This window comes from Schistocerca gregaria, chromosome X (assembly GCF_023897955.1).
Source record: "Schistocerca gregaria isolate iqSchGreg1 chromosome X, iqSchGreg1.2, whole genome shotgun sequence".
Taxonomy (NCBI): domain Eukaryota; kingdom Metazoa; phylum Arthropoda; class Insecta; order Orthoptera; family Acrididae; genus Schistocerca; species Schistocerca gregaria.
The window spans coordinates 66,031,244-66,055,782 of record NC_064931.1 but is presented as its reverse complement, the minus strand read 5'-3'; the positions used below and the strand labels follow the sequence as shown (position 1 = coordinate 66,055,782).

Genomic DNA, 24,539 nt, shown 5'->3' with positions numbered 1-24,539 from the left:
CAACAGCAAGGTGTAAGGAAGGGACCCATAATGACTGCTGATTATACACAACTACTCTATTAGTAGCTGAAAGGAAGTGGCTCTCAAATGGGAATTGCAAATGTTTGATGACAAGGTGACAAGTCAATCGAATCCTGCACTGGAAAACAAGTCTGGTGTGTCATACACAGCATTAGTGACAGTACGTGTGTCATATGATAGGGATCTCTCACCGACACACCTAATTTGTATGCCTGGTAAGAGTGAGACATACCTCCTTGCCCAGTTTAGAGGAATGTGAATGTGATCACTCCCAAAGAAATGATGAAAACATTTGTCACATAAGCTGCAACAAATGAACACAACAGTTTCACGAGCACACAGTTTCTCTGTGCTCTGTCAAAACATGTTTTTTAATGTTTTTGAAGTTGCGTTCTGTTTTGGAAATTTTGACTCTTGAATTCCCTTTCGTAACATAGTTCACAATCATTTATTTGTTGTTTTCATTCCTGTGAGACATCTATGTGGTATCTCACCTGCTCTCACCATTTATCACATTCACTTGTTACAGTAACATGTTCTTATCACGTGACTCATATACTACAGCCAATGTATACTATGACAGCTGCTAAGACTACAAGAAGAGAACAAATATTTCAACGACCAGATGTACAGTTCATGATAATGTGAAAAAATAAATATATAAATAAAAATAAATGGTGTGAAGGAGTTCAGAACATGGCTCCGCCAATTTACAGTCCAACACTATGACCACTTAACCACGATTACACAGCTGTTTGTCTTCCCTCTATACGGCACCTGTTAAGCTTCAAGAATTCCTTGTTTTTATTTTGCTTCTTTTTCACAGTTGAGCATACCTTCTTCCCATTTTCACGCTCAATGTGTGCCCAGTTTTTGATGGGCTGTCCAGTTTTTGATGGGCTATCCACTGGGCCCTCTTATCACTAAATCTGAGGGGGGAGGGTGAGAGAGACGGAGAGATTCCCTTGTTAGTAAATACGACATCCTCAGCAATAGCCAGTTTTGTTTTTAGATAGGAGTATTAACAGAGGATGAAATACACACATTTGTTGACAGGAATTCATAAATGACAATGTGATGACAGTTGGAATATTTTGTGACCTGTCAAAAGCTTTTGACAGTGTTAGGTACAGTATTCTCCAGAACAAAGCCAAAACCTTAGGAATGAATGGAACAGTAGCCAAATGACTCGAATCTTTCCTGTATAGTAGAAATCAGAAGGTAATCATGGAAGGAATTCACTCTGGCAATGTATCTTCAGACTGGGCCTCCATTGCCATTGGGGTGCCCCAGGGCTCAGTATGGTGTCACCACTCTAAGATTTGTAAATGATTTCCCACTACATGTAGAACATGGAAAGGTCACAATATTTGCTCATGACACCAAACCCTTCAGGAAACATGTTAAGTGAGATAGTAAAGAAGACACCTGCAGATGTGGTAAATGGATTTTAAATTAATGGTCTTTCAGTCAATCTAAAAAAAGACAAATTATTTTCATTTCTCCTCTAATACTAATGTTGCAGACAAAATAAATCTAAAAATGGATCAGCCCAAGACTCGAAGGTTGAGACCTCCAGGATTTTGGGTGTGGATATAGACAGCAAACTGAAGTGACACTTCCATTTCCACAACCTGTGGATGAAGCAAAGCAATATTTGCCTCAAGAGTTATATCTCACAGTAGGGAGATCATACTTTGGTTATTGTCATTACTTATAACATATGGCATAGTATTCTTGGGGAAAAAAACAAACATTAGCAAAAAAAAGTGTGTTCTACGTACAGAAGTGAGCCATAAGAATTACGAGTGGAGTCTATCCTAGGCACTCATTCAGAAATCTGTTTAGAAATCTTCAAAATTTTGCACCAGCTGTGCAATCTATTTTTCCCCTGATATGTTTTGTTACTAAGAACAGCGACTTGCTCAAAACCAATAGTTCCTTCCAGAACTACAACACCCAGAGGAAACTTGATAGCCACTTAAAAAAAACAACAGAGTATGGCACAGAATAGGTTTTGTACAGTGGTGTGAAGACTTTTAATCCCCTACAATCACAGGTTAAAGATCTGGTTGGAAACACAACCAAGTTTCAAGAAAACCTAAGGCAGTTACTTCCAAATGGATATTATTATAGTATAGATAAATTTCTTAGTCACAATGCACAATATGATCCCTTGTCTATGTTCAGCATAACTTAATGTGTGTGTGTGTGTGTGTGTGTGTGTGTGTGTGTGTGTGTGTGTGTGTGTGTGTGTGTGTGTGTGTGTGTGTGTGTATTTCTAACAAAGAGTGAATGGTAACTCTACATTAAACTTCTCAAAGTTTCTGTTACTCATCTATATTTTTTATCTTTCGTGTCATAAATTCAATGTAATCATGTGCTAAACAATAATTTGTAAAACTTGATTATTTCTATATCATGTGAATTGTTTACACATGGATCCATGGAACTCTAAAAACTTACCTCACACAGAAAACACACACACCAATTAGAAAACACATTAGAAGTTAGTATTACGATGTAGGTGTTGCCCTGCATTTTACATATGCAAAACAGGAAAAACATTCCATACATGCTACAAGGAACACACTGATGCTTTTAGACTTAACCACAATAGCTAACCATATGTACCTTAACAGGTACAGACAAAGTGACATCCCCAATAGCAAACTCTACGCCACACACAAAACCATGTTAAAAAATCTTCATCTGCTAGAACAATTAGAAATAATGTTACACAAGGAAAAATCTTCTGAAAACATCTTGAATGAACTGGCAGAGTTCAGCAGCCACAGTTTTTTCAGTAATTTTAAAAGTATTTTTCCTCAAAGGCACACACATTTAACAGGGAAACTATTTGATAACAAACAGCCACACTTGACATACTCACAAACATTTGATTTACAAACAATATCTCTATATAATTAATAATGTAATAAATGTAATAGATTTGTATCTTCTTTGAAATAATAGTGTCTGTTTATTTATAGAAATGCAGCATCTTTACATTTGAAATTCTTTGATCTGTTTAACTCATGTTTACAAATGTGCTGTAAAATGGAATGTGTGTATACCTACATAAACATGTTTACTTATACTGTGCTTCAAAAACATGTATCCACTACTGGAAACAGTAAGTTAACAATGTGCTAATTTATAATATATAATTGTAATTTTACTAGGACCAGAGATGACTTAAATTTGGAAAAAAAGGTGTAGGTTGTCAAGCACCTGAAGATGAGCCCCCAGAGTTCAAAATGGATCATGCATTGGATTAAAATTACAATTTGTGAGTGAAGGTAGTTTTTCTTTATTTTATGAAAGTGATACACTCACAGAAGAAATACTTTGCAGCATGCAAAGGACAAATATGTTTTTTTAAGAATGTAATTATGATGAAGTGTGTGCAAGTAAAATCAGAAAATTAATTTTCTTATAGCTATTACTGAAAAAAGCTAATATGAAAATGATCAAGATGAGATTAAATACAATAACCAAATAACAAGTTCAATTCATAAACATATATTATGTTGTTTAGTGACAGCCATAAATACATGGGAAATGGTCATAGGCTCATTTGATATAGATAATTTTTTAGGGTTGATTTACTTTTAAAAACAACAGCTACCAGTGTATGTTTAAGAAACTAATGAACAGCACATGCATGGCAATCACTAATGCTCTTTGAAATGTGTTAATGTTCTCCATAAATTTATTCTGCTTATCAATTAGTTGCCACAGAAAATTACACTATAAGCATTTATCAGAAATTACAACTTCCTGGAGAAGTGCACAAGTATGAGTCTCACACCCAAGTAAATTTGCAAACATTTTTGTTATAAAGCACACTTTCATTGAAATCTGAAATCACCAAATTTTTAACACTCTGATATCCAGTAATTTTATAGATATTAACCAGGAGATATATCTTAGAAACAATTTCCACAATTGTCTCCAAATGTGAAAGCAGGTTCACAATTTTCCTGGCAGAGAATGAAGAGGTTTACTCACCCGCTAACAAGTCCCCGAAATGCAGATTGCAGTAACCTTGTAGGGAGTGCAGTATGTAATGATCCTGCCTGAAACATTCAGTGGACTTCAGTGAAAAATAAATGCTGTGACTTAAATACAATGTTAATATAACTGTTTACAATGATGAAACTTCCTAGAAGATTAAAACTGCACGCCGGACCAAGACTCAAACTTGGGACCTTTGCCTTTTGTGGGCAAGTGCTCTACTATCTGAGTTACCCAAGCCCAACTCACGCCCTGTCCTCACAGCTTTACTTCTGCCAGTACCTTGTCTCCTACCTTCCAAACATTACCGAAGCTCTCCTGGAAACCTTGCACTACTAGCACTCCCAAAAGAAAGTATATTGCGGAGACATGGCTTAGCAACAGCCTGGGGATGTTTCCAGAATGAGATTTTCACTGTCATTCTGGAAACATCCCCAAGACTGTGGCTAAGCCATGTCTCCGCAATATACTTTCTTTCAGGAGTGCTAGTTGTGCAAGGTTTGTAAGAGAGCTTCTGTAATGTTTGGAAGGTAGGAGACAAGTTACTGGCAGAAGTAAAGCTGAGAGGATGGAGCGTGGGTCATGCTTGGCTAACTCAGATGGTAGTGCACTTGCCCGCAAAAGGCAAAGGTCCCGAGTTCGAGTCTCGGTCCTGCACACAGTTTTAATCTGCCAGGAATTTTCATATCAGCGCACACTCCACTGCAGAGTGAAAATCTCATTCTGTTTACAAAGATAACTGTATATCTCAAAAATATGTATACATGCTATTGTGTGTTAATGTAATACCAGTTGTGTTTGCTTTACATTATCCATAATCAATACTACAATGGCTTAACACCACCAACATAACTACATTAACATGATATTCAATGTTAAGTGTTTTTATGTGCACCTCAAATCACACATTATAGACGGATGTGGCAGAATGATATTATCGGCTGAGGCATCCCATGGAACACTGCTCATTGGCACTGTACATTTCCCTGCTATCTACCTTCTTACCTAGACATCACTCTAGCAGTTGTACTTTGGTAATACATATAAGTTCTAGCACACGGAGAAAATATATTTTTGTCTACAAGGATGTTTGATTTTAAATAAAACAGAGGCAAATATTGTAATAGAAAGTAGAAAGAGTACCTCCTATAACTACTGAGAAAATGAAATCTGTAATTTTATATTATTTTTATTAAAACCTCTTGGATAACTTGGAATGCTACGGCAATAAATTTTGCTAGGAACAGCAGCATGTTACATCACTCATGAAACACTCTCAAACAATTATTACACAAACTGTAAGTCCACAATAATAATAATAATAATAATAATAATAATGACCACACAACACACACACACACACACACACACACACACACACACACACACACAGTAGACAAAGTATGTCAAAAAGTATGCATAGTGATATTGACTGACAGTGCAGCATCTGCACATAACCACACAGCACAAAAAAACCATTACAGTAAAAGCTCTTTTTATCAGTCTCCTTGGGCCAACACATTTTTTCTTCAATGGGACTTTAGCTGATTAGCTTTCCTCTACCTAAGGAGTAATCTTGAACTACAATTTGAATGATTTTAGGCCATATACATATTCATTAATCACAAACTCACCCTGTTCTGGAACCTAAAATATAGCTTAACATAAAAATAACTTCTTGTTGGCAAATTCGGAAATATATGTTAGTACTATACATTTTTCATGAAACTGATATGGATTTTACTTGCAAGTAATATGCAAAATCTCAGACTGAAGTCTTGAAGGAAGCATTCTTGAAGAAAAATTTTTTACAAAATAATTTAAAAAAGAAGAAAATAAATGACATGGTGGTGGTAGTGGTTTATTTCTTTACTTGAGTGTAGTGTGCTGACAGAAGTTATCCCTCACGGAGGTTACCACAGGCCAGAAGTGGCTCATCCACACTGAAAGATAAAATATAGTTCCCAGGACCAAAAGCTTGTGCATGAGAAAGATGAAACACAACATTAATGTTCCTGAGGAATAAGGTTATGTTTGAATGTGGAATGCACCAGTCAGTAGTAAGTACAATCTTTCTTCCTGCTACATCTGTTTAGGGTTCTTACATTCTAATAAACACCATCAATTGTAAATGACCCCAATTTCACCTGTACTAAATGTAGATTTTTAGTAAGTATAGCAAAGCATTTTCCTTCTACTATTCCACATTTTACATATCCACAGCCACACCTTCCCCCCTGAAAACTACATACAAGATACTAAAAGGTCCTTTGAACTGATTCATTCAGTAAGCAATTCAGTCCCAGGCATCAGCCTGATTTCTTGGGTTCTCTCTTTCTGTAGAACCACTGGAATGTTTCAATATCTCATTCCACAAAATTATTTTAGGGGTTCTATAATCTACTCACAAACCAAAAGAATTACTTGAAAATTACTGCTGTTTACTCTATCACTAATTCATCATCACTTTAAAGAAATGAAAAAAGGAAGAAACAGTCGCAAACCATCTGGAAACTTTGTTTGTGAAAGCAGATTTTAATTTTGCAGAACATTTCATAGTCAGTCCTCAAAAGCAAACTTTTCTTAAAGCACGGTTTATTAATTATGAGTTTCTGTAATACTGTTCTTATGGTACTTTCACTAGCATCAATGGAAATATCAATTAAAAACAGGTTCATTAATACAGGTTTTACTTTACACAGCAAACATCAATCTTACCAGCACAGTAGAATAGGAAATCAAACTTTAACACAAATGATGCACAATAACTTACAACAATAACTGTAAATACCAAAGAAATAAGGCCTGTAGGTAGACTCTGTATTGGTAAGACAATAAAGGAAAAAATGTATAAATACAATACTGTCAAATCCAGAGCACATAGGTCAACTACTCAGAAATTAATCAAATCAAGCACTTACTAGTTAATATGCAGTTTTCATCAGTCTGCCTATACATAACCAGATTACTGAAAATTTAAAATGAGATGCTGATGATTCTCTGAGCACTAATGAGCAGCATGTCTCATACCCCAGAAAACAAAGGTGAATATCGACTGAATTCTGACTGTGTAGTGAGAATAAAACTGGTGCACCTAATGAGTTGTATACATCTTACACAGAAATAGTCTAATCCGACATTTCAGAACTTACCCAGAAATGCATCACATAGCAAGAATACACTGAATCAAATGCATTGTCGAAAATATAGCTGTTGCACACATTTCAAAAAATTTTGAAGCTTTTAAGTTGTGCCACACAAGGAAACACTTATAACAGTGATTTGTACAGTCCTTTCTGCCTAACACACAAATTACTGAATGAGCAGATGCAGCTGTCACAAGGGAGCAAAAAAATGCAGGGCATACACACATGAATTTTAAACACACAAACAATACTATACATGTCACATATTATTAATTAAATGCTGCTAAGCATATGTAATTTTTACAAAGGTGACCAGCAAAGGAGAAAAATCAAGACAGTGTTTGATGTTATATTACAGACTACTTTTATAAATTGGGAGATTAATTTGTTGAAATGAAATACTTATTATAGAGACACCATTTTAAAACAGTCCCTCTGCACAGTTCATCTGATTATTTCTGAATAATGTATATTTGCAAGCTATACAACAGTTCCTTCTCTAATCTCTACAACTGACCCAAAAATGTGAAGTTCCTATTGAGTGATGAAAACAAATATTTTCCTTACAGCAGGTGTCTATGAGAAAAGAAAAATTAATGCATTCAGGCACTTCACAGTAATTACTAGCTTTATTTAAACAGAGTTGAGATAGGGAAGAAATGGGACCAGCCATTGTTCTGTATACTGTACTTCATACCAGTAGTGATGGGAGAACTACTTAGTTTTGATTAGCAGTTGGCCATTTGACCATTTTTGTTCAATCATCTTTTTCATTTTAATGAAATCACTGAATGAAGCTAGTCTCTGTAATCAGATTAGCTACACGAATGTTTTCCACTCAGTGATTTCACTTGGTTGCTTTTCCAGCCCTCCTGATTATACATGAACCATGACTAGGGTTGCTAACTTATACTAGATGCATTTATAGTTGTACAAATGAGGTAGTTTCAAATAGTGTATACATTTACTTAAGTATTACAAATTTTTTGTATTTCTGGCATTAAATGTGGATTTTTGGTTGGTTTTAAATACATGGATAATATTTCTATTTAAATGTATTGAAGCTCTCTCTCTCTCTCTCTCTCTCTCTCTCTCTCTCTCTCTCTCTCTCTCTCTCTTCCTGGCCCATCACAGACAATTCTCTTTAATTAAATGCTGTATGTAGTGTCATGTGTCTGAAGTACTTTTTTCCGTGAGAAATCTTTAACGTCATTCACTAATTTACTTTTAATTTCTTTAATTACTGTAGATTTGGAATATAAATCATCCTTGCAGATACTGTATACCACACTCAAATCTTGAGGATTCCTTTGTACCCAGTCATATTTCTTCCATTACCACACAGCTGAGCGTTTCAGCATTGATACCCAACGTATCTCAATAGAAACTAAATATTGGAGAGACAATAACAGTGATGACACACAATAACAGAGTCCAACAGTGATGACACACAGTGATGACACAAAATAACAGAGTCCAGTCAAGAATAATGGTTTAACAATGCCAAAATGACCAAATATTTCCGCTCAGAACTGAATGCACTATGGACTCCAATTGTCACTCCTAGCAGTCCAGAAGGGTGCATAAGCGGTTACAGCCTGTTTACAGTGACAGCTAGAGAGAGGCTTAACTGTGAAGTTGAAGCACCCATGTATACATGTGAACACTACTACTTCACACCCATGAAATATTACCTGCTACTTTTCAAAGGCAATAAAATTGAAACAGGTTTGTGTGCACAGGTATGGTTTGTACGTTTGTACAGGGTGACATAATATTCTGCATAATGTATTCACCTTTCACACATGTGAATGGCTGAATAAATGTTTAACGGCTAGATTCAAATAATGTTTAATTAGTGATGTCATCACACTTTTTCAGTAATATGTAATTTAAACCATCACTACAATTTGGCAATGTTCCTTTCCTCTTCAATTGATTTGGAGGGAACTTTTATGCTCAACTTTGTATTCCCAACAACACATCAGCTTAATTAGGTGTGTGTTAATTGCATCTGGAACAACTTAATCCACAACAATATATTAATCAGTTTTAAATAGTGAAAAGAAGTACATATTTATATGCACATGTATAATGCTTATTTTAAATTTGGTGTAACCCCAGAGATGTCTTCACATATCCCCTGGAACCCTTCCGAGATATGTGTATCCCAATTGTATACCACTGTTTTAGCTGAACTAATGAAAGTGCTACAGACTGGTTTCACTCAGAATAACGAATGGATAGCCTAGTCAATTAAAACATTCCATTTGCAAACAAAACCAGAATTTTGAACAAAAGGAACTTCCTGCAGTGAAAACATTGCCTACAATGTTAAGCTTTACTAAATGGACAACTCTTGACATATTTAGGAAAAAAATACGAATTTTGTAATGTTAAAAGCAAGAAGTAAGCAACTTCCTCACCTTAAGTAATCTTTCTGCTCGTCTTCGACTTAGCTCTGCCCTGAGGTCACCGTCTGTTATATCAGTATGCTCCATGCTTTCATCTGCTGATTCTGTTTTTGATGGGCTACACTGCTCTCCCAACTGCTCCACTTTATTTCTGTTTTCTCTGCGGCTGGACTTTCTAGACGAATTTTTCCGAGAGTCTGATCTTTTCTTCCTCTTGCCCGATCCACCTGATGTAACTTTTATCACCTTACTTTCTTCACCAGGTGAATCTAGAAAAATTTACCAGGCACATTTAGTGTTACTCTTATTTATTATTATTATTAATATGTTTTCACCATACTATATGTATCATAGAAATTAGAATAGACAGAACTACAATTCCACATCCATTACTCAGGAAATGTATTACAACCCCCCCCCCCCCCCCCCCGCCCCCCCAACTCCCTCCCTTTCCCAAGACCAGCATTAACACGAAAGAGCCCCAAGTACTGATACAGCTCATGCAGCAAAACTTCGAGTGTCCCATGCACTAGTGTGTGCCTTTGCTGCCTCCATCAAGATCAAAGCTTTAAATTTATGTTTTGCATAAACAGTATACTTATTTAACTTGCCGTATTTAAAGGATTTTCTTACAGCATCTCAATGGTAATGGACTATAATATTCAGACATTTAGAAACACTGCATTAATACCTAGCAGCATCTGGTGGTTGATCATTTTATGAAAATTTAAATAATGCTTCTATGCAGCTCTCAAAGCAAATGTGTTCCATGTTTCTAAGAGACTACTAAATAACCTTTTTAAAAAAAAAAAAAAAAAAAAAAAAAAAAAAAAAAAAAAACTTCATATCAAATTTTTGCATTCTGTGAAGAGATAAAGAGAATATAGTGCTCTGTATATAAAAGGGGCAGCACTGATGATGTAAGGCTTTGTGGTGCATAAGAAGTGCACAATTACTAATAAATTGGGAATTGTTCGAAATGTTCACTGGAAGTACAGGTAGCAAACTCATTTGGCTTCATATTGCCATAAGACTTGAATGAAAAGTGTGAACTTTCATGCTGCAGATTTTGTTTCACACTGTTTAAAGACCAACAAAATCAAATAGCAATAAAATTATTTTGTTTGGTTTGAGAATGATACACACAGTTATTGTACAGTACACAGATCCATTTGACCAAACCTTTGTACTTGTCAACACAGAGAACTATCACACTATTTGGAATTTTTTGGCTGCTGAAGCTCCAGGAGACACTTGGAATGCATATTCTACTGGCAAGCAAATTAAATGAAAGAGACTTGACTGTACACTTCAGATTAAATTTAGCACATATTGTAGTACTGTACCTATGAGGAGGTGAGAGGTCAGATAGTATACAGTAGCAAGAGACAGAGTACCACATGACACACAAACCAAATAGCATCATTCTTTCACATCCATCTGCAGTGTGTGCAAATAGGACAAGTTAAATGTTTAACAGTTAGTTTCATGTCAGCACTAAGAAATTGGCAAATGTTTGAAATGTTCACTGGAGGCATAGCTGATGAAAACTGTACATAATAATTCATGTATCACTTAAACTGTATGTCAATATGAATAGTGAGGCTAAGTATGACATCCAGTATATTATTCATCAAATTCTATACACACATTCAGCTCTAAACCACGATAAGAATAGCTATTTTCAGATATATTTATCATTACATAAATTATATAGGTATTATGAGGACAAGATTACATCAATTACAGCATACACACAGAGGCAGTTAAAGAATTGTTCTTCCCATGCTCTATATGGCTGGCCCTTTTGCCACTGTGGTGTTGATTATTGGTGGTATAAAACAAACAAAACAAATGTTACATTAATAAATGCTAGTGTTTCACATACATAAATGTTTGGAAAGAGCTGGAAGTAGCAACAATATTCCCTGTGACAAATATCCAAGCATTGTCAGTGTCAGGATACAAAACAGCCAGAGGTGTGTTGCATGTGACTGAGACAGCACACTAGCATCACCGCAAAGTATTCTGTCTTTGTGCAGAACTTTACATGTAGCTATCTTCATATGTACACAACACTCTAGCCGAGTCAGAAGTCCTCCTACTAGACCAAATTCCGTCCCTCATAATCATTACAAGAATTCAAATGCAGGAACTTTTTATGGACTTAGAAAAGGTGAAAGCTTATAAAGATGACAAATCTCAAACTTTTGAAAGTAGTAATTTCTTTTGATTTTAAAGTGATAATTGAAAACAGAAGTTACAGAAATGTGGCATTGAATATACAGATCATCAGTGACTCACTACAGATGTATGGGAAAGCGGCAAATCAATGGTTCAGGAAGAAGCGAACTTGTTCATGAGATAAGAGGCAAAATCCAATCCCAAAGAGGCTATTGATTTTGCTAAAGGGTATAGAAACTAACGAAGATAAGTACGGCAGTAATAAAGAGAGAAATGAGAGGCAATAGATGCAAATAAGAAAGTACAATATCTAAACAATCAAAAAGAGTCAGACATAAATAAGACAAAGAATAATTAAAATGATGAATGTGTGAATAGTCTTAAGAAAATAATGTTATTCCAAACTAAATGTGTAAAAACATACTTGGCTTGGCACCCCTACAATGAGATCAAAGCGATATCTAGAGACCATTGACAACTGTTTCATTAGTACAGATATGTACTAGTGGAGATCAACAACAGCTAGTAGAGTGCAAAATACCACACACTAAGTTCTGACATCTACATTAAGTGATTTGACAAACTACTATCATCAATAGAACACCCAAATTCACAATTTGTTAATTTGTTCAATCAAAGAAAAATAAAGTTATTGAAAAATCAGCATTAACAATTCTCTTTGGTATTTATACTTAATAGGTTTACTGTTTCCACATGATAAAACACAATGGCCTAACACAATAACCTATGAAATTATGCACAGTTTTATGATAGGTAGCTTACTCTAATTTTCCAACTTAGAGAGACTATGGTTCAGTGTGTAACATAGCCAGTGAATTATGTTTTGGCAATTTACAATGCATACACAGTGTTATCTACTGATTTTCACAGGATCAAATTTATGACTTCTTCATGGCTTTTTCATTACCTCTTTAGTTAAATTCATGATCTCTTGAAAATGTCCATGGCAAAATGAAAAAAATATGTTTTAATGAACCTGAAAGCTGGTTGAAATGACAGCTGAATGTAGTAATAATTCCTATATCCCTTAAACTCAATGTCAATGTGACTATGTATGACTTGCAATATATCATTCATCAAATTCTATAAAAACATTCACCTATCACCTAGGATGGGGTATGATTACTTTCAGATATATATTATTGTTACATAATGAAAAATACAAATTGTTTAAACACGGTCTTATAGTGAAAACTTCTAATTTTCCTTATGACAATACAACAATTATAAAAGAAAAAAAAATGTCAAATGTTAAGTTTCACAGTAAAATATTCAGAGTTTAAGTTTCTTAACTAAACTTGAAATTACAATACCTAAAAATAGAGGTTCTTTCTTTGTCTTTTCTGTAATTATCGTTTTTTCTTTGAGCTCTTTTATTTCTTGAATTGTTCTTCTTTTAAGAGTGTTTGCTTCATTTGCATCAGATTCCTTCTTTCTTAAGGCTTGTACCCTTTTTGATGAACCATTTTTCACAGCTAGTATCATCGATTTTGAGACATACACATTCAGTTGTTGCTCACAATTAACTAAACTGCCTAACTATTGTATCGCATTGTAAACACTTCTTTCTGAAACAATTGCATCTTGTTGTAGGTTTTCCAGTAAAACTTATCTGTTAATATAAATGTCTCCTTCAACTGCAGCATGTCCATGAAACATGCATAACAGCTTCTATATAAACTTGAAGAAGTTCATGGTTCAAACTTTGCAGTTAATTCATCAGAAAGTGATCAAGTCTGTCCTCCTTAGGATTGAATTGTTTCAGTTGCTTTTCACAATATTCACAAAAACTTCCAGTGCAATTGTCACTGAGGAATTTCTCAAACTGGAGCTCTACATAATTTCAGACGATGAACATGAGCCGAGCTCGGCATAATTTCAGATGATGAACAGGAGCCACCTTTGACAATCTTTAATTTCAAAGGACTATTCTCAGCAATTTTTTCACACAGACTTTCCAAAATACCTGTGCACTTATTTCTCAAAATAAGGGTATCCTTTTTCCGTGTAGTTCTTACTAGCAACAGTGACACCCAATCCAGTATCTACACAAAAAGTTGTTTAACAATTACATGCTTTGTTAGCATCAATGGCTAGCATTTGTTGCCATTTCCATAAGTTTTCTTTATGAATACTATACATTCAATTGAACAAATCTGAGCCATGCATGGACAATCATATTGATTCTTTCAATCTTGAAGGTTCTTTTGGATCCATTGCCTAGCTATGGCTCCTCTGGCATCCCAGCATGTGGTGGCCTGGCTGCACCTTGGGTGGGATTTAAGTGGTGGTCTGCTGGAGGTTGACTGTCAGTGAAGCAGTCTCTCTCCATCATGGCCTGAACTTCTTAACCATGCAGGTCCGCTCACCATGTTTAGATGGCAGACGTTGGGGAATGTGCCTACGTTTATTGGAGAGTCGCTACTTCCCTCTGCTATTGTGGTAGCAGGTTATACTTTGGAGCTCAACTGGGCCTGTTTCTTGCTCCCTTGGTTGGTGGACATGGCCACATACACCATTCTTAATTCACCCTGGCCTGACACTGGAATAAATGGTGAGTTCCAGGTCTTGTGTGCAATAAAGTGCCCATTACAGTTCATGAAAATCACTGTGCTATTGTTACTGAGTTTTGTTTGGTTTTCTTACCATTAAGATGGCCTTGCTTATACTACTGCCACTATTTTGGCCAATGTCCTCAACCTGGATTAGCATCCAGGAAATAAGGATGTGTCCACATTTTACATTGATTCAATTGTAAAAAAGAGATTTCCTTTTTTCTGTGCCACTTGTGCATATATTTTGTTGGTTTAGGTATATTTAATATTTTTCACTGCTTGTAAACTTTAAGTACCTGTGCATCAAACAGGCTACGTTATTTTCTTTGGGTTCCTCAGTCAGAAGTAAAAGACTCGTGCATATTGTAACTTATTTTGTTATGTAAATTTTATTCTGTTAACCAAAGTTCTTGCAGACCGAACAGACTCAGTTGTTTGCACAGATTTTCTCTGTTATGGTTGGAAGCACATGTTCTGTTTACAATTTGTCTGTTATGTAAATTTAATGTATACTCTAAGTGTCTGTTTTAGAATCTTTACTGAATCAAGGAACCATTTGGGATGTGGGTGTAGCTCAAGACGCATTGGCTAATCAATGTATTTCAGCCCCTTTATTTTGCTTTGAATTTGTCCCTGGTTTCTCTTGTGGACAACTGCTTACACTTGTTGATTTTTGCCATTGCTCCCTTTCAGATTTTTAGGCAATGTGGACATTATATATTGTATATTTAAAGTTTCTTTTTAAAAGCTTGAAGTTTTATTCATATTGTGGTCACTGTAACATTGATTTTCAAGTAGCCAAAGTAATTGTTAAATGCACTTAGTACACCTGGGGTGATTTTCTAATGTTTACTAAGTGGCAGAGGCTTTGCTTTGTCATAAATTTTAAAAAAGGAGTTCTCTGAATCATCCAAAGGATAGTAATTTAAGATTTTGGTGACTTACTGTGGTGTTCCCTCAAGCTTAATTTTTTACCATTGTGTTAAATTTGGCCCGTGAGACTAATAAATATCGTTCATCTTAAATCTGCCCATGGCAAAAAAAAGAGTGTTGAAAATGAGTATCTTCTTAACGCTCAGCACCTTACCACTCACAGATCCAAGCTCCCTGCCATTTCAGCATCTTGGTGCAAAAAGGGGAGAGAGTCATTTAGCTAATACTTAGTTAAAAACTTCTCGAGTTGCATGAAGTAGTTGGTCTTCTAAATGATGTTTATTTTTTTTCAAAGTTTCTAGTTTCTGGTGGTCTTTCATATATGAAGGTGTTTCAGACACTAACAGAATTTTTTCTTTACCAATGAATTATTTAGACAACTGACACCTTCAATTTTTTTCTACAAAGCTTCTGACATGCTCTACATATTTTTGCCAGTGATTTGGATGCTTGAATATTCCTTGTTCATAAAAAGCACGAGGTTGCAACATAAGCTAATTACACACATGGAGAGGGGGGGGGAGGGGGGGAGGGAGCTGTAGAGAAGCTGGTTGAGGTTTCCCAGTGCATGTCCTCCAATTTGTCCCTTGTCAAATTTGCTTGCTGGGGCTTAGCATTTTCATGGAAAAGGATGACATCTCTGACGTACATTCCTGATCTTTTGTTTTGGTAGGTGACTTTAATGACTGGTAGTAGTAAGTTGTAACGAAGAAAGTTATTGAGTAACTCTCCTCTGTTGTCAAAGCACACAGTCTCAATAACTTTTCAGCTGATTTCAGCTGAGAGGTAAGTTTTGGTCTTCACTGGGCAGGCTTCATCCTTTATTCACCACTCCTCCTTGCCATTTTGGATTCTGCAGTTTAATGATGGACCCACGTCTCATCCCATGTGACGATGTGCTTAAGAAAATCCTCCCCTTCTTACCAGAATCAGTTCATAAGGCTCTCAGAGATCTTCAACCTGACCTGTTTTTGTTGTTCCATTAACACTTTGGAGACCAAGTACAAGCATAGCTTGGGCCACAACTTTGTGTTTGAAACAACACACCCAAGTACAGGCCAGCCATGATTTTCTCAACAGGTGAGTCACCTATCACTCAAAAATTGGACTGATTTCATACAAGAACATTGTACAGACATCTCACTACTGGTCCCTTGACTTGTGTTGCACTCTGTTGTCATTTACTAGAATTATTTTTTAAAAAATTAGCAAATGTAACAGCTGCTGTTGTGAATGGCTGACCCAATATAATCACACTGATGTAATTCCATTGGTTTCACAGTTTGCTCTAATTCTGCTACAACTATGTTATGTTTGTTGAATGAGCAAAATATTTTGGAAGCTCAAGATGGATAAATTGCTCAGTAACTTGCCTCGCACTATTTTCTTAAGAGGATAGCTACACTTTCTGTTGTCATTATTTTAAAATTTGTAAGCTGTCAAAGAACTAAATATGAAAAATAAATCTTGAAGGTTGGTCCGTTTTCAGTATGTATAATTCTTCAGGATACATCAAATACATATGTGGCAGTAACGCTTCAAATAACAGCATAAATGGCCACTTTCTAGGCTTGATATTCTTCTAAATGGATGGTCTCCAAAGTGTTAACAACTCTGGAACCCATCAAGCACTAATTTTTCTAAAGCCCAGTTGTTGACTGATAATTGTATGAGCAGTCCTAATGCTGATATCCACTTCCGCTGCAATTTCTTCAACTGTACACTGGTGATCACCTTCACTAAGCTCTCAAACAGCGTAGATGACTGAGTGAGGTGGCACATTCAGAGGACAATGGTTCAAACCTGTATCTGGCAATCCTGATTTAGGTTTTCCATGGTTTCCCAAAATAGCTTCAGGCAAATGCTGGAAAGGTTCCTTTGACAGGGCACGGCCAACTACTTTCCCTGTCCTTACCCAATACGATGGAACCAATGACCTCCCTGTTTGGTCCCCTCCCCCAAATCAACCAACCAACCAGCTCAGAAGATGTCATCTGAAAGACTTAACCTTGGGCATCAAGCATGACCTTCATTTTCTACACTTTCTCAGCCACCTTTATATTGTCTGGCCCAAATAAACACTCAGTTTTAGAACTATGTAGCATCCACAAACTGTGCCTTTAAACAAGTTAAAATCTCCAAGAGTTTAACCCCTTCATGGGTTAAAATCTTTATGATAAAACATTGCACAACAGATGAAGGAACCTCTTGTTCACTCATAGCTGTATTGAGGCCAGAACAGAGTGCAGCAGCAAACCAAGCTGTTTCCCTCTCCCTTACACACTGACCAGATCCCCACACCACCATCTCGTTTGGAACTGCTTGCACAGTACAATAGCACAATTACCTTTTATATTTGAATCTCCCGCATACTTGAGCAAAATCATTCTTCAAATGTGGAATAAATTCAAGAGGTCTTTTCACGACTTTAATATTTCCAACACAGCTTATACAAGAAAATTTGAAAGGAAACTTGTAAAAATTCAGTGATGTTTGAGAAGGTTACCCTCCTTGGAGAAAAATCCTTCATAAAGTATCAGGTAGCCCTAAGTAATTCATGAATATTCCAACTACTTTTATTAGGAGCAGTTCTCAATGTTTTATTTTGGCTGTTGTTCACTCTGTGATGTGAAGAAGTGCCACAATAAAACATTCATGGTTGATTATCTTCTCCACTGATTAGAAATTCTTGCAAACTGTGAAACATCTCAAAAGTTCACATTTGGCCCATCCATTGAAACTTGAAGTTACATTCTCGGGTGAAAAATACAAACCATACAGAATTTTATGTAAATCAGAAGATGTTGCAGAATTCAAAAATATAGATGTTAAGTATCTTGTAGACACTGACAGAATATGTTCCATCTCAGAAACATAACCATGAAATCCATTTATCCCTTTTCAACAACTTTGTTTAAACTCTCATATGAGACACATTTCCCTGACATTGTTAGTTAAGTGATGCTGGAAACAAGGTTGTTTTGTTGGTTGGTTTTGGGGAAGGAGACCAGACAGTGTGGTCATCAGTCTCATCGGTGTAGGGAAGGATGGGGAAGGAAGTCGGCCGTGCCCTTTCAGAGGAACTATCCCGGCATTTGCCTGGAGTGATTTAGGGAAATCACGGAAAACCTAAATCAGGATGGCCGGACGCGTGATTGAACCGTCATCCTCTGGAATGTGAGTTCAGTGCCTTACCACTGCGCCACCTCGCTCGGTGGAAACAAGAGGGCAAGTTCATAAGTAATTAAACATAACATCTTATTCTTGTGTAACTCCATTTTTTAGCAATCCTAATGCCAGGGAATATAATTTAGAATATGAATGTTTTGTTTCCAGAAGTTAGTACTGTAGAATGAGACATGACTTTATTCATAACCCATATAATTTCAGATTTTATTACCTCATCAGTAACTAAAAAATGTTTCAATGAGTTTGTTTTGGAATCTTTTTCATTTGAAGTTCTGGAAGTATTAGCAGGGGCCAGTTATGGCAATTCATTACTGTTATTAAAATTCGTTTCAGAAGAAACTTGTGATTGTGCTGGCAATGCTTTTTCTGCAGCAAAATGCAACTTACACTGTTGCTCTGAAGTTAAGGAATGAACGAGCATTATATGTCTCTTTCCTATTTCGTGTGTTTTTACACATGAAATTCCACTGGCACTAACGTCAAAAGTAAATTAATATTCTTATGTTATTTGTATTGAGTAATACTCTAAAAACTCATTTGGCATAAGGAAACCAAACTTTAAAAAGCTCAAACAACAGATACAACTGCTTTTACTCTGACAGTCCATACCACATTTAAAACAAGATTAATAATGCAATAGTTTTAAATTCTATTATTAAGAACCTTTAAAGAAATGGCTTTCTAATAATGACACAGATTAAGAGATTTAAACAGAAGAGGGGCTGAATAGAATTAAAGAAACAGCTGTTCAAACTGATAGTCATCAAGGAACACATTAGATGGTAGCACTGTCTTGGGTGGTGCTATAATTTACATGTCATTTCCATTAGGTGTATACACCTTATATAGCTTTATGTTAACAAAGCCACACCTGCTAATTTATCCCTGAACATCTGCCCCTCAAGGTTCCAAACTGCAGCAGCAAAGGCTGTGATAACATGGCTTGCACAGATGGACATAAAAGCTACAGATAAAAAAGACTTTATATATATATATATATATATATATATATATATATATATATATATTTTACTCAATTTCATAACTTTCATGATCAGTAGACACCCGGATATATGGATTTTTTTTTTTTTTTGTTTCTACAGGAATAAGAAAATTAGAAATACATGACAAAACACTATAATTTTGTTTTGTTTTGAAAGCAACCATTCATTTGTTTAGTAAGCCAGTCAATAAGGCTCCAGATCTCAACTGATATACAAGTACAGAGTGGCAAGTTAAGTGTTTATTCTTTTCTGTGTTTTCCACACAGTATATTTATTAAATTTCATGTGTGTTTTTCTGTTTAAGAGGTTTAATCTTGCACTTCGGTCTGTAGCACAGTAGTTGCTCACTGATCAACCAGCTACATAGCCCAGTAATGCACCAGCATTTATTAGTGACACATCAGGAGGGTAGCAAGTTGCATATAAGGAATTCTGTTGCTTTTATAGTTTACTACTTCTGTTAGTCTTGCTAGGATGGTTAGGATGTGTTCATGCGGTGTGCAGATGCAGGAGGAGCTGGTTCAGTCAACTTCAGGCTACCACCTCAGGATGTAGCAGTGGCAGAGAATCTGGCAAGTTGTATGAGACACCTCAGGTGTCCCTTGTTTTGCCCACCAGTTCTGCTTCCAAAGCACCTCCTAGTACACCCAACACACTGGATCTGCACTCACACGAGGGTGAGTGGTGGGTGGTAATGCATCCACATCACTCGAGGTGGAGGGCCAATGTGGAACTGGCTGCCTGGCCTTGCCCATTCACCATGTGAGTGGACAGGATGCCACTCATTCAGAAGGGTCTGAGCAGGCACACAGGTGTGGGGGTTTACTAGTAATTGGGAGTACCTATGTTAGGCGCATTATGGAACCCCTTAGGCACATAGCATTCAGGGCTGGAAAGAAAACCAATGTGCACTCGATATGGCTGCTAGCGTGGCCACAGCCAAGATGTGGAGGCAGTCTTGCCTGTGACTATTGAGCATGCAGGAAGCTATCGTCTGCAAGTTGTGTCCCACATCAGCACCAACGACGCCTATCGCATGGGTTCTGAGGTGATCCTCAGTTCATAAAGGTGGCTGGCAGAAATAGTTAAGACTGCTGGCCTCACATGCAGAGTCCAAGCACAGCTTGCAATTTGCAGTGTTGTTCCCAGAGTTGATCAGGGTCCTTTGATTTGGAGCCAAGTGGAGGGTGTCTACCAAAGGCTTCGTCGACTCTGTGACAGTCTTGGCTGCAAATTTCTAGACCTGTGTTATCATGTGGGAATTTGTAGGACTCCACCTGATACATCAGGAGTGCACTACACAAAGGAAGCAGGTACTCGGGTAGCAGAGTACTTGTTGAGTGCACATCAGGGTTTTTTATGCTGGGCAATTGTTTGAGGTGCTCTGATGCACACTCGCCAATCAATATGTAGCAAGGGAAGTCAAACAATGCTCAGAATAAAGACACTTTGACTGTCATAATTTTATGTATCTGTAATAAAGTTCCTGAATTTACTGCCCTCCAGGAAAGTTCTCATGCTCAAATTATTCTTGGGACCAAGAGCTGGCTGAAACCCGAAGTGGAAAGCTCTGGGATATTTAGCGAGTTGTGGAAAATTTATTGAAGAGACAAATTAGAGGCCATTGGAGAGGGGAGTGTTCATTGCAACCGACAAAAGTACTGTCTCTAGTGAGATCAAAGTTGAGTGTGACAGTGAAATTATCTGGTCGTATATAACAGGTGTAGTGAAACTAAGTTAAGTGTTGGATGTTTTTATCAGCCAGCCGATTCTGCTGTGACAGTTCTAGAGTCGTCCAAGGAAAGTCTAGGGTCAATAGTGTGTAAATACCCAGATCATGCAATACTTGTTGGAGGTGACTTTAACCTACCTAGTATAGATTGGGATGTCTATGGATTCATTGCAGGGGGATACAGACAGACAGACAGACAGACAGACAGACAGACATGCAAAATACTTTAATGTTTTATGGTAATGTCTTGAGCAGCTAGCTCGGCACCCCACACAAAATGGAAATATCTTAGACCTCGTAGCTACAAATAGGCTGGATCTTATCAACAATGTCAGAATAGAAACAGGGATTAACGATCATAATGTCATTAGAAAAACTGTAATTACAAAAGTTAATAAATCAGTCGAGAAGGCTAGGAGAGTGTTGTGCTATCTGCTAGATAGAGCAGATAAGTAGTTATAAACATCTCACTTAAGAAAGTAAATTGACACCAATTAGTTGCAATAAGATGGATGTAGAGGAATTATGGACAAAGTTTAAGCAGATTGTAAATCTTGTCTGGAGAGTTTTGTGCCTAGTAAGTGGAATAAAGATGAAAAAGGCTCGCCATGGTTTAATAACAAAATTCAAGTGATGCTGAGGAAGCAGAGGGTCTTGCACTCTTGTTTCAAAAAGGAACACACACATGTCGACAAGTGAAGGTTAGTAGAGATTCAGGTGTGTGTGAAAAGAGCTATGCATGATGTGTACAACAACTACCACCGTGACCTGGCAGAGAACCAGAGGAAATTTTGGTCTTATGTAAAATCACTAAGTGGGATTAAGGCTTCCATTTGGTTCCTTGTTGATGAGTCTGGTGTGGCAGTTGAAGATCCTGCAATCAAGGTAGACACGAAGCCCACACCTACCACAGTAGTCCAAGTTTATATGCCAACTAGCTCTGTAGATGATGAAGTGATTGAAGAACTGTACGATGAGATAAAAGAAATTATTCAGATAGTTAAGGGAGATGAAAATTTAATAGTCATGGGGGACTATAATTCAGTAGTAGGAAAAGGAAGAGAAGGTAAAGTAGTAGCTGAATATGGACTGGGGCTAAGGAATGAAAGAGGAAGCTGCCTGGTAGAATTTTGTATTGAGCATACCTTAATCATCACTGACACTTTGTTTACGAATCATGAGAGAAAGTTGTATACGTGGAATAGACCTGGAAACACCGTAAAGTTTCACATTGATTATGTAATGGTAAGACAGAGATTTAGGAACCAGGCTTTAGATTTTAAGACATTTCCAGGGGCAGATGTGGACTCTGACCACAATTTACTGGTTATGAATGGCAGATTAAAACTGAAGAAACTGCAAAAAGGTAGGAATTTCAGGAGATGGGACATGGATAACCTGAAAGAACCAGAGGTTGTAGAGAGTTTCAAAGGGAGCATTAGGGTACGATTGACGAGAACAGGAGAAACGAATGCAGTAGAAGAAGAGATGGTAGCTTTGAGAGATGGAATAGTGAAGGCAGTAGAGGATCAAGTAGGTAAAAAATTGAAGGCTAGTAGAAATCCTAGGGTAACACAAGAGAGAGTGAATTTAATTGATGAAAGGAGAAAGTATAAAAATGCAGTAAATAAAGCAGGAAAAGGAATACAAACATCTCAAAAAATGAGATCGACAGGAAGTGCAAATTGGGTCAGCAGGAATGGCTAGAGGACAAATGTAAGAATGTAGAAGCATATATCACTAGGGGCGAGATAAATGCCACCTACAGAGACCTTTGGAGAAAAGAGAACCACCTGTATGAATATCAAAAGTTCAGATGAAAAACCAGTCGTAAGCAAAGAAGGAAAGTGGAAAGGTGGAAGGGGTATACTGAGGGTCTATACAAGGGTGATATTATGGAAATGGAAGAAGACGTAGATTAAGATGAGATGAGATGAGAAATACAATACTGCGGGAAAAGTTTGACAGATCACTGAAAGATCTAAGTTGAAACAAGGCCCCAGAAGCAGACAGCATTCCATTAGAACTACTGAGAGCCTTGGGAGACCAGCCACAACAAAACTCTTCCATCTGGTGAGCAAGATGTATGAGCCAGGCAAAATAACATCAGACTTCAAGAAGAATATAATAATTCCAATTCCAAAGGAGAGGCTGACAGGTGTGAAAATTACCAAACTATCAGTTTAATAAGTCACGGTTGCAAAATATAAACAGATAAATGGAAAAACTGGTAGAAGCTGACTTCGAGGAAGATCAGTTTGGACTCCATAGAAATGTAGGAACACGCGAATCAATCCTGACCCTATGACTTATCTTAGAAGGTAGGTTAAGGAAAGGCAAATGTACATTTATAGCATTTGTAGAGTTAGAGAAAGCCTTTGACAATGTTGACTGGAGTACTCTTTTTCAAATTCTGGAGGTGGCAGGAGTAAAATATAGGTAGGGTAAGGCTATTTACAATTTGTACAGAAACCAGACAGCAGTTATAGGAGTCGAGAGGCACGAAAGGGAAACAGTGGTTGAGAAGGGAGTGAGACAGGGTTGTAGCCTATCCCCGATGTTATTCAATCTGTATAATGAGCATGCAGTAAAGGAAACCAACGAGAAATTTGGAGTAGGAATTAAAATCCAGGGAGAAGAAATAAAAACCTTGAGGTTTGCCAATGACACTGTAATTCTATCAGAGACAGCTAAGGACTTGGAAGAGCAGTCGAAAGAAATGGACAGTGTCTTGAAAGGAGGATATAAGATGAACATCAACTAAAGCAAAACGACGATAATGGAACGTAGTCGAATTAAATCAGGTGATGCTGAAGGATTAGGAAATGAGACACTTAAAGTAGTAGATGAGTTTTGCTATTTGGGCAGCAAAATAACTGATGATGGTTGAGGTAGAGAAAATATAAAATGTAGACTGGTGATGGCAGGGAGAGAGTTTCTGAAGAAGAGAATTCTGTTAACATCCAGTATAGTTTTAACTGTCCGGAGTCTTTTCTGGACGTATTTGTATGGAGTGTGGCCATGTGTGGAAGTGAAACATGGATAATAAAACAATTTAGACAAGAAGAGAATAGAAGCTTTTGAAATGTCGTACCACAGAAGAATGCTGAAGATTAGATGGGTAGATCATGTAACTAATGAGGAGGTACTGAATACAAGAGGAATTTGTAACACAACTTGACTAGAAAAAGGGATCAGTTGGTAGGACACATTCTGAGGCATCAGGGGACCACCAATTTAGTATTGGAGGGAAGGATGGAGGGTAAAAATAGCAGAGGGAGGCCAAGAGGTGAATAAACTAAGCAGATTCCGAAGGATGT

General features: G+C 36.9%; 1 protein-coding gene across 9 annotated transcripts in view; it reads right to left on the bottom strand.

Moving 5' to 3' along the window:
- Nucleotides 1-24,539, bottom strand: part of LOC126299623 (serine/arginine repetitive matrix protein 2-like) — a 160,025-nt gene that overhangs the window by 41,384 nt on the left and 94,102 nt on the right. For all 9 annotated transcript variants that reach the window (XM_049991665.1, XM_049991669.1, XM_049991666.1 and 6 more), the window contains 2 exons: nt 9,614-9,870; nt 4,036-4,103 (listed from right to left, as the gene is read on the bottom strand). In XM_049991665.1, coding sequence (XP_049847622.1) covers nt 4,036-4,103; nt 9,614-9,870 — 325 coding nt within the window. The remainder of the gene's footprint in view (nt 1-4,035; nt 4,104-9,613; nt 9,871-24,539) is intronic.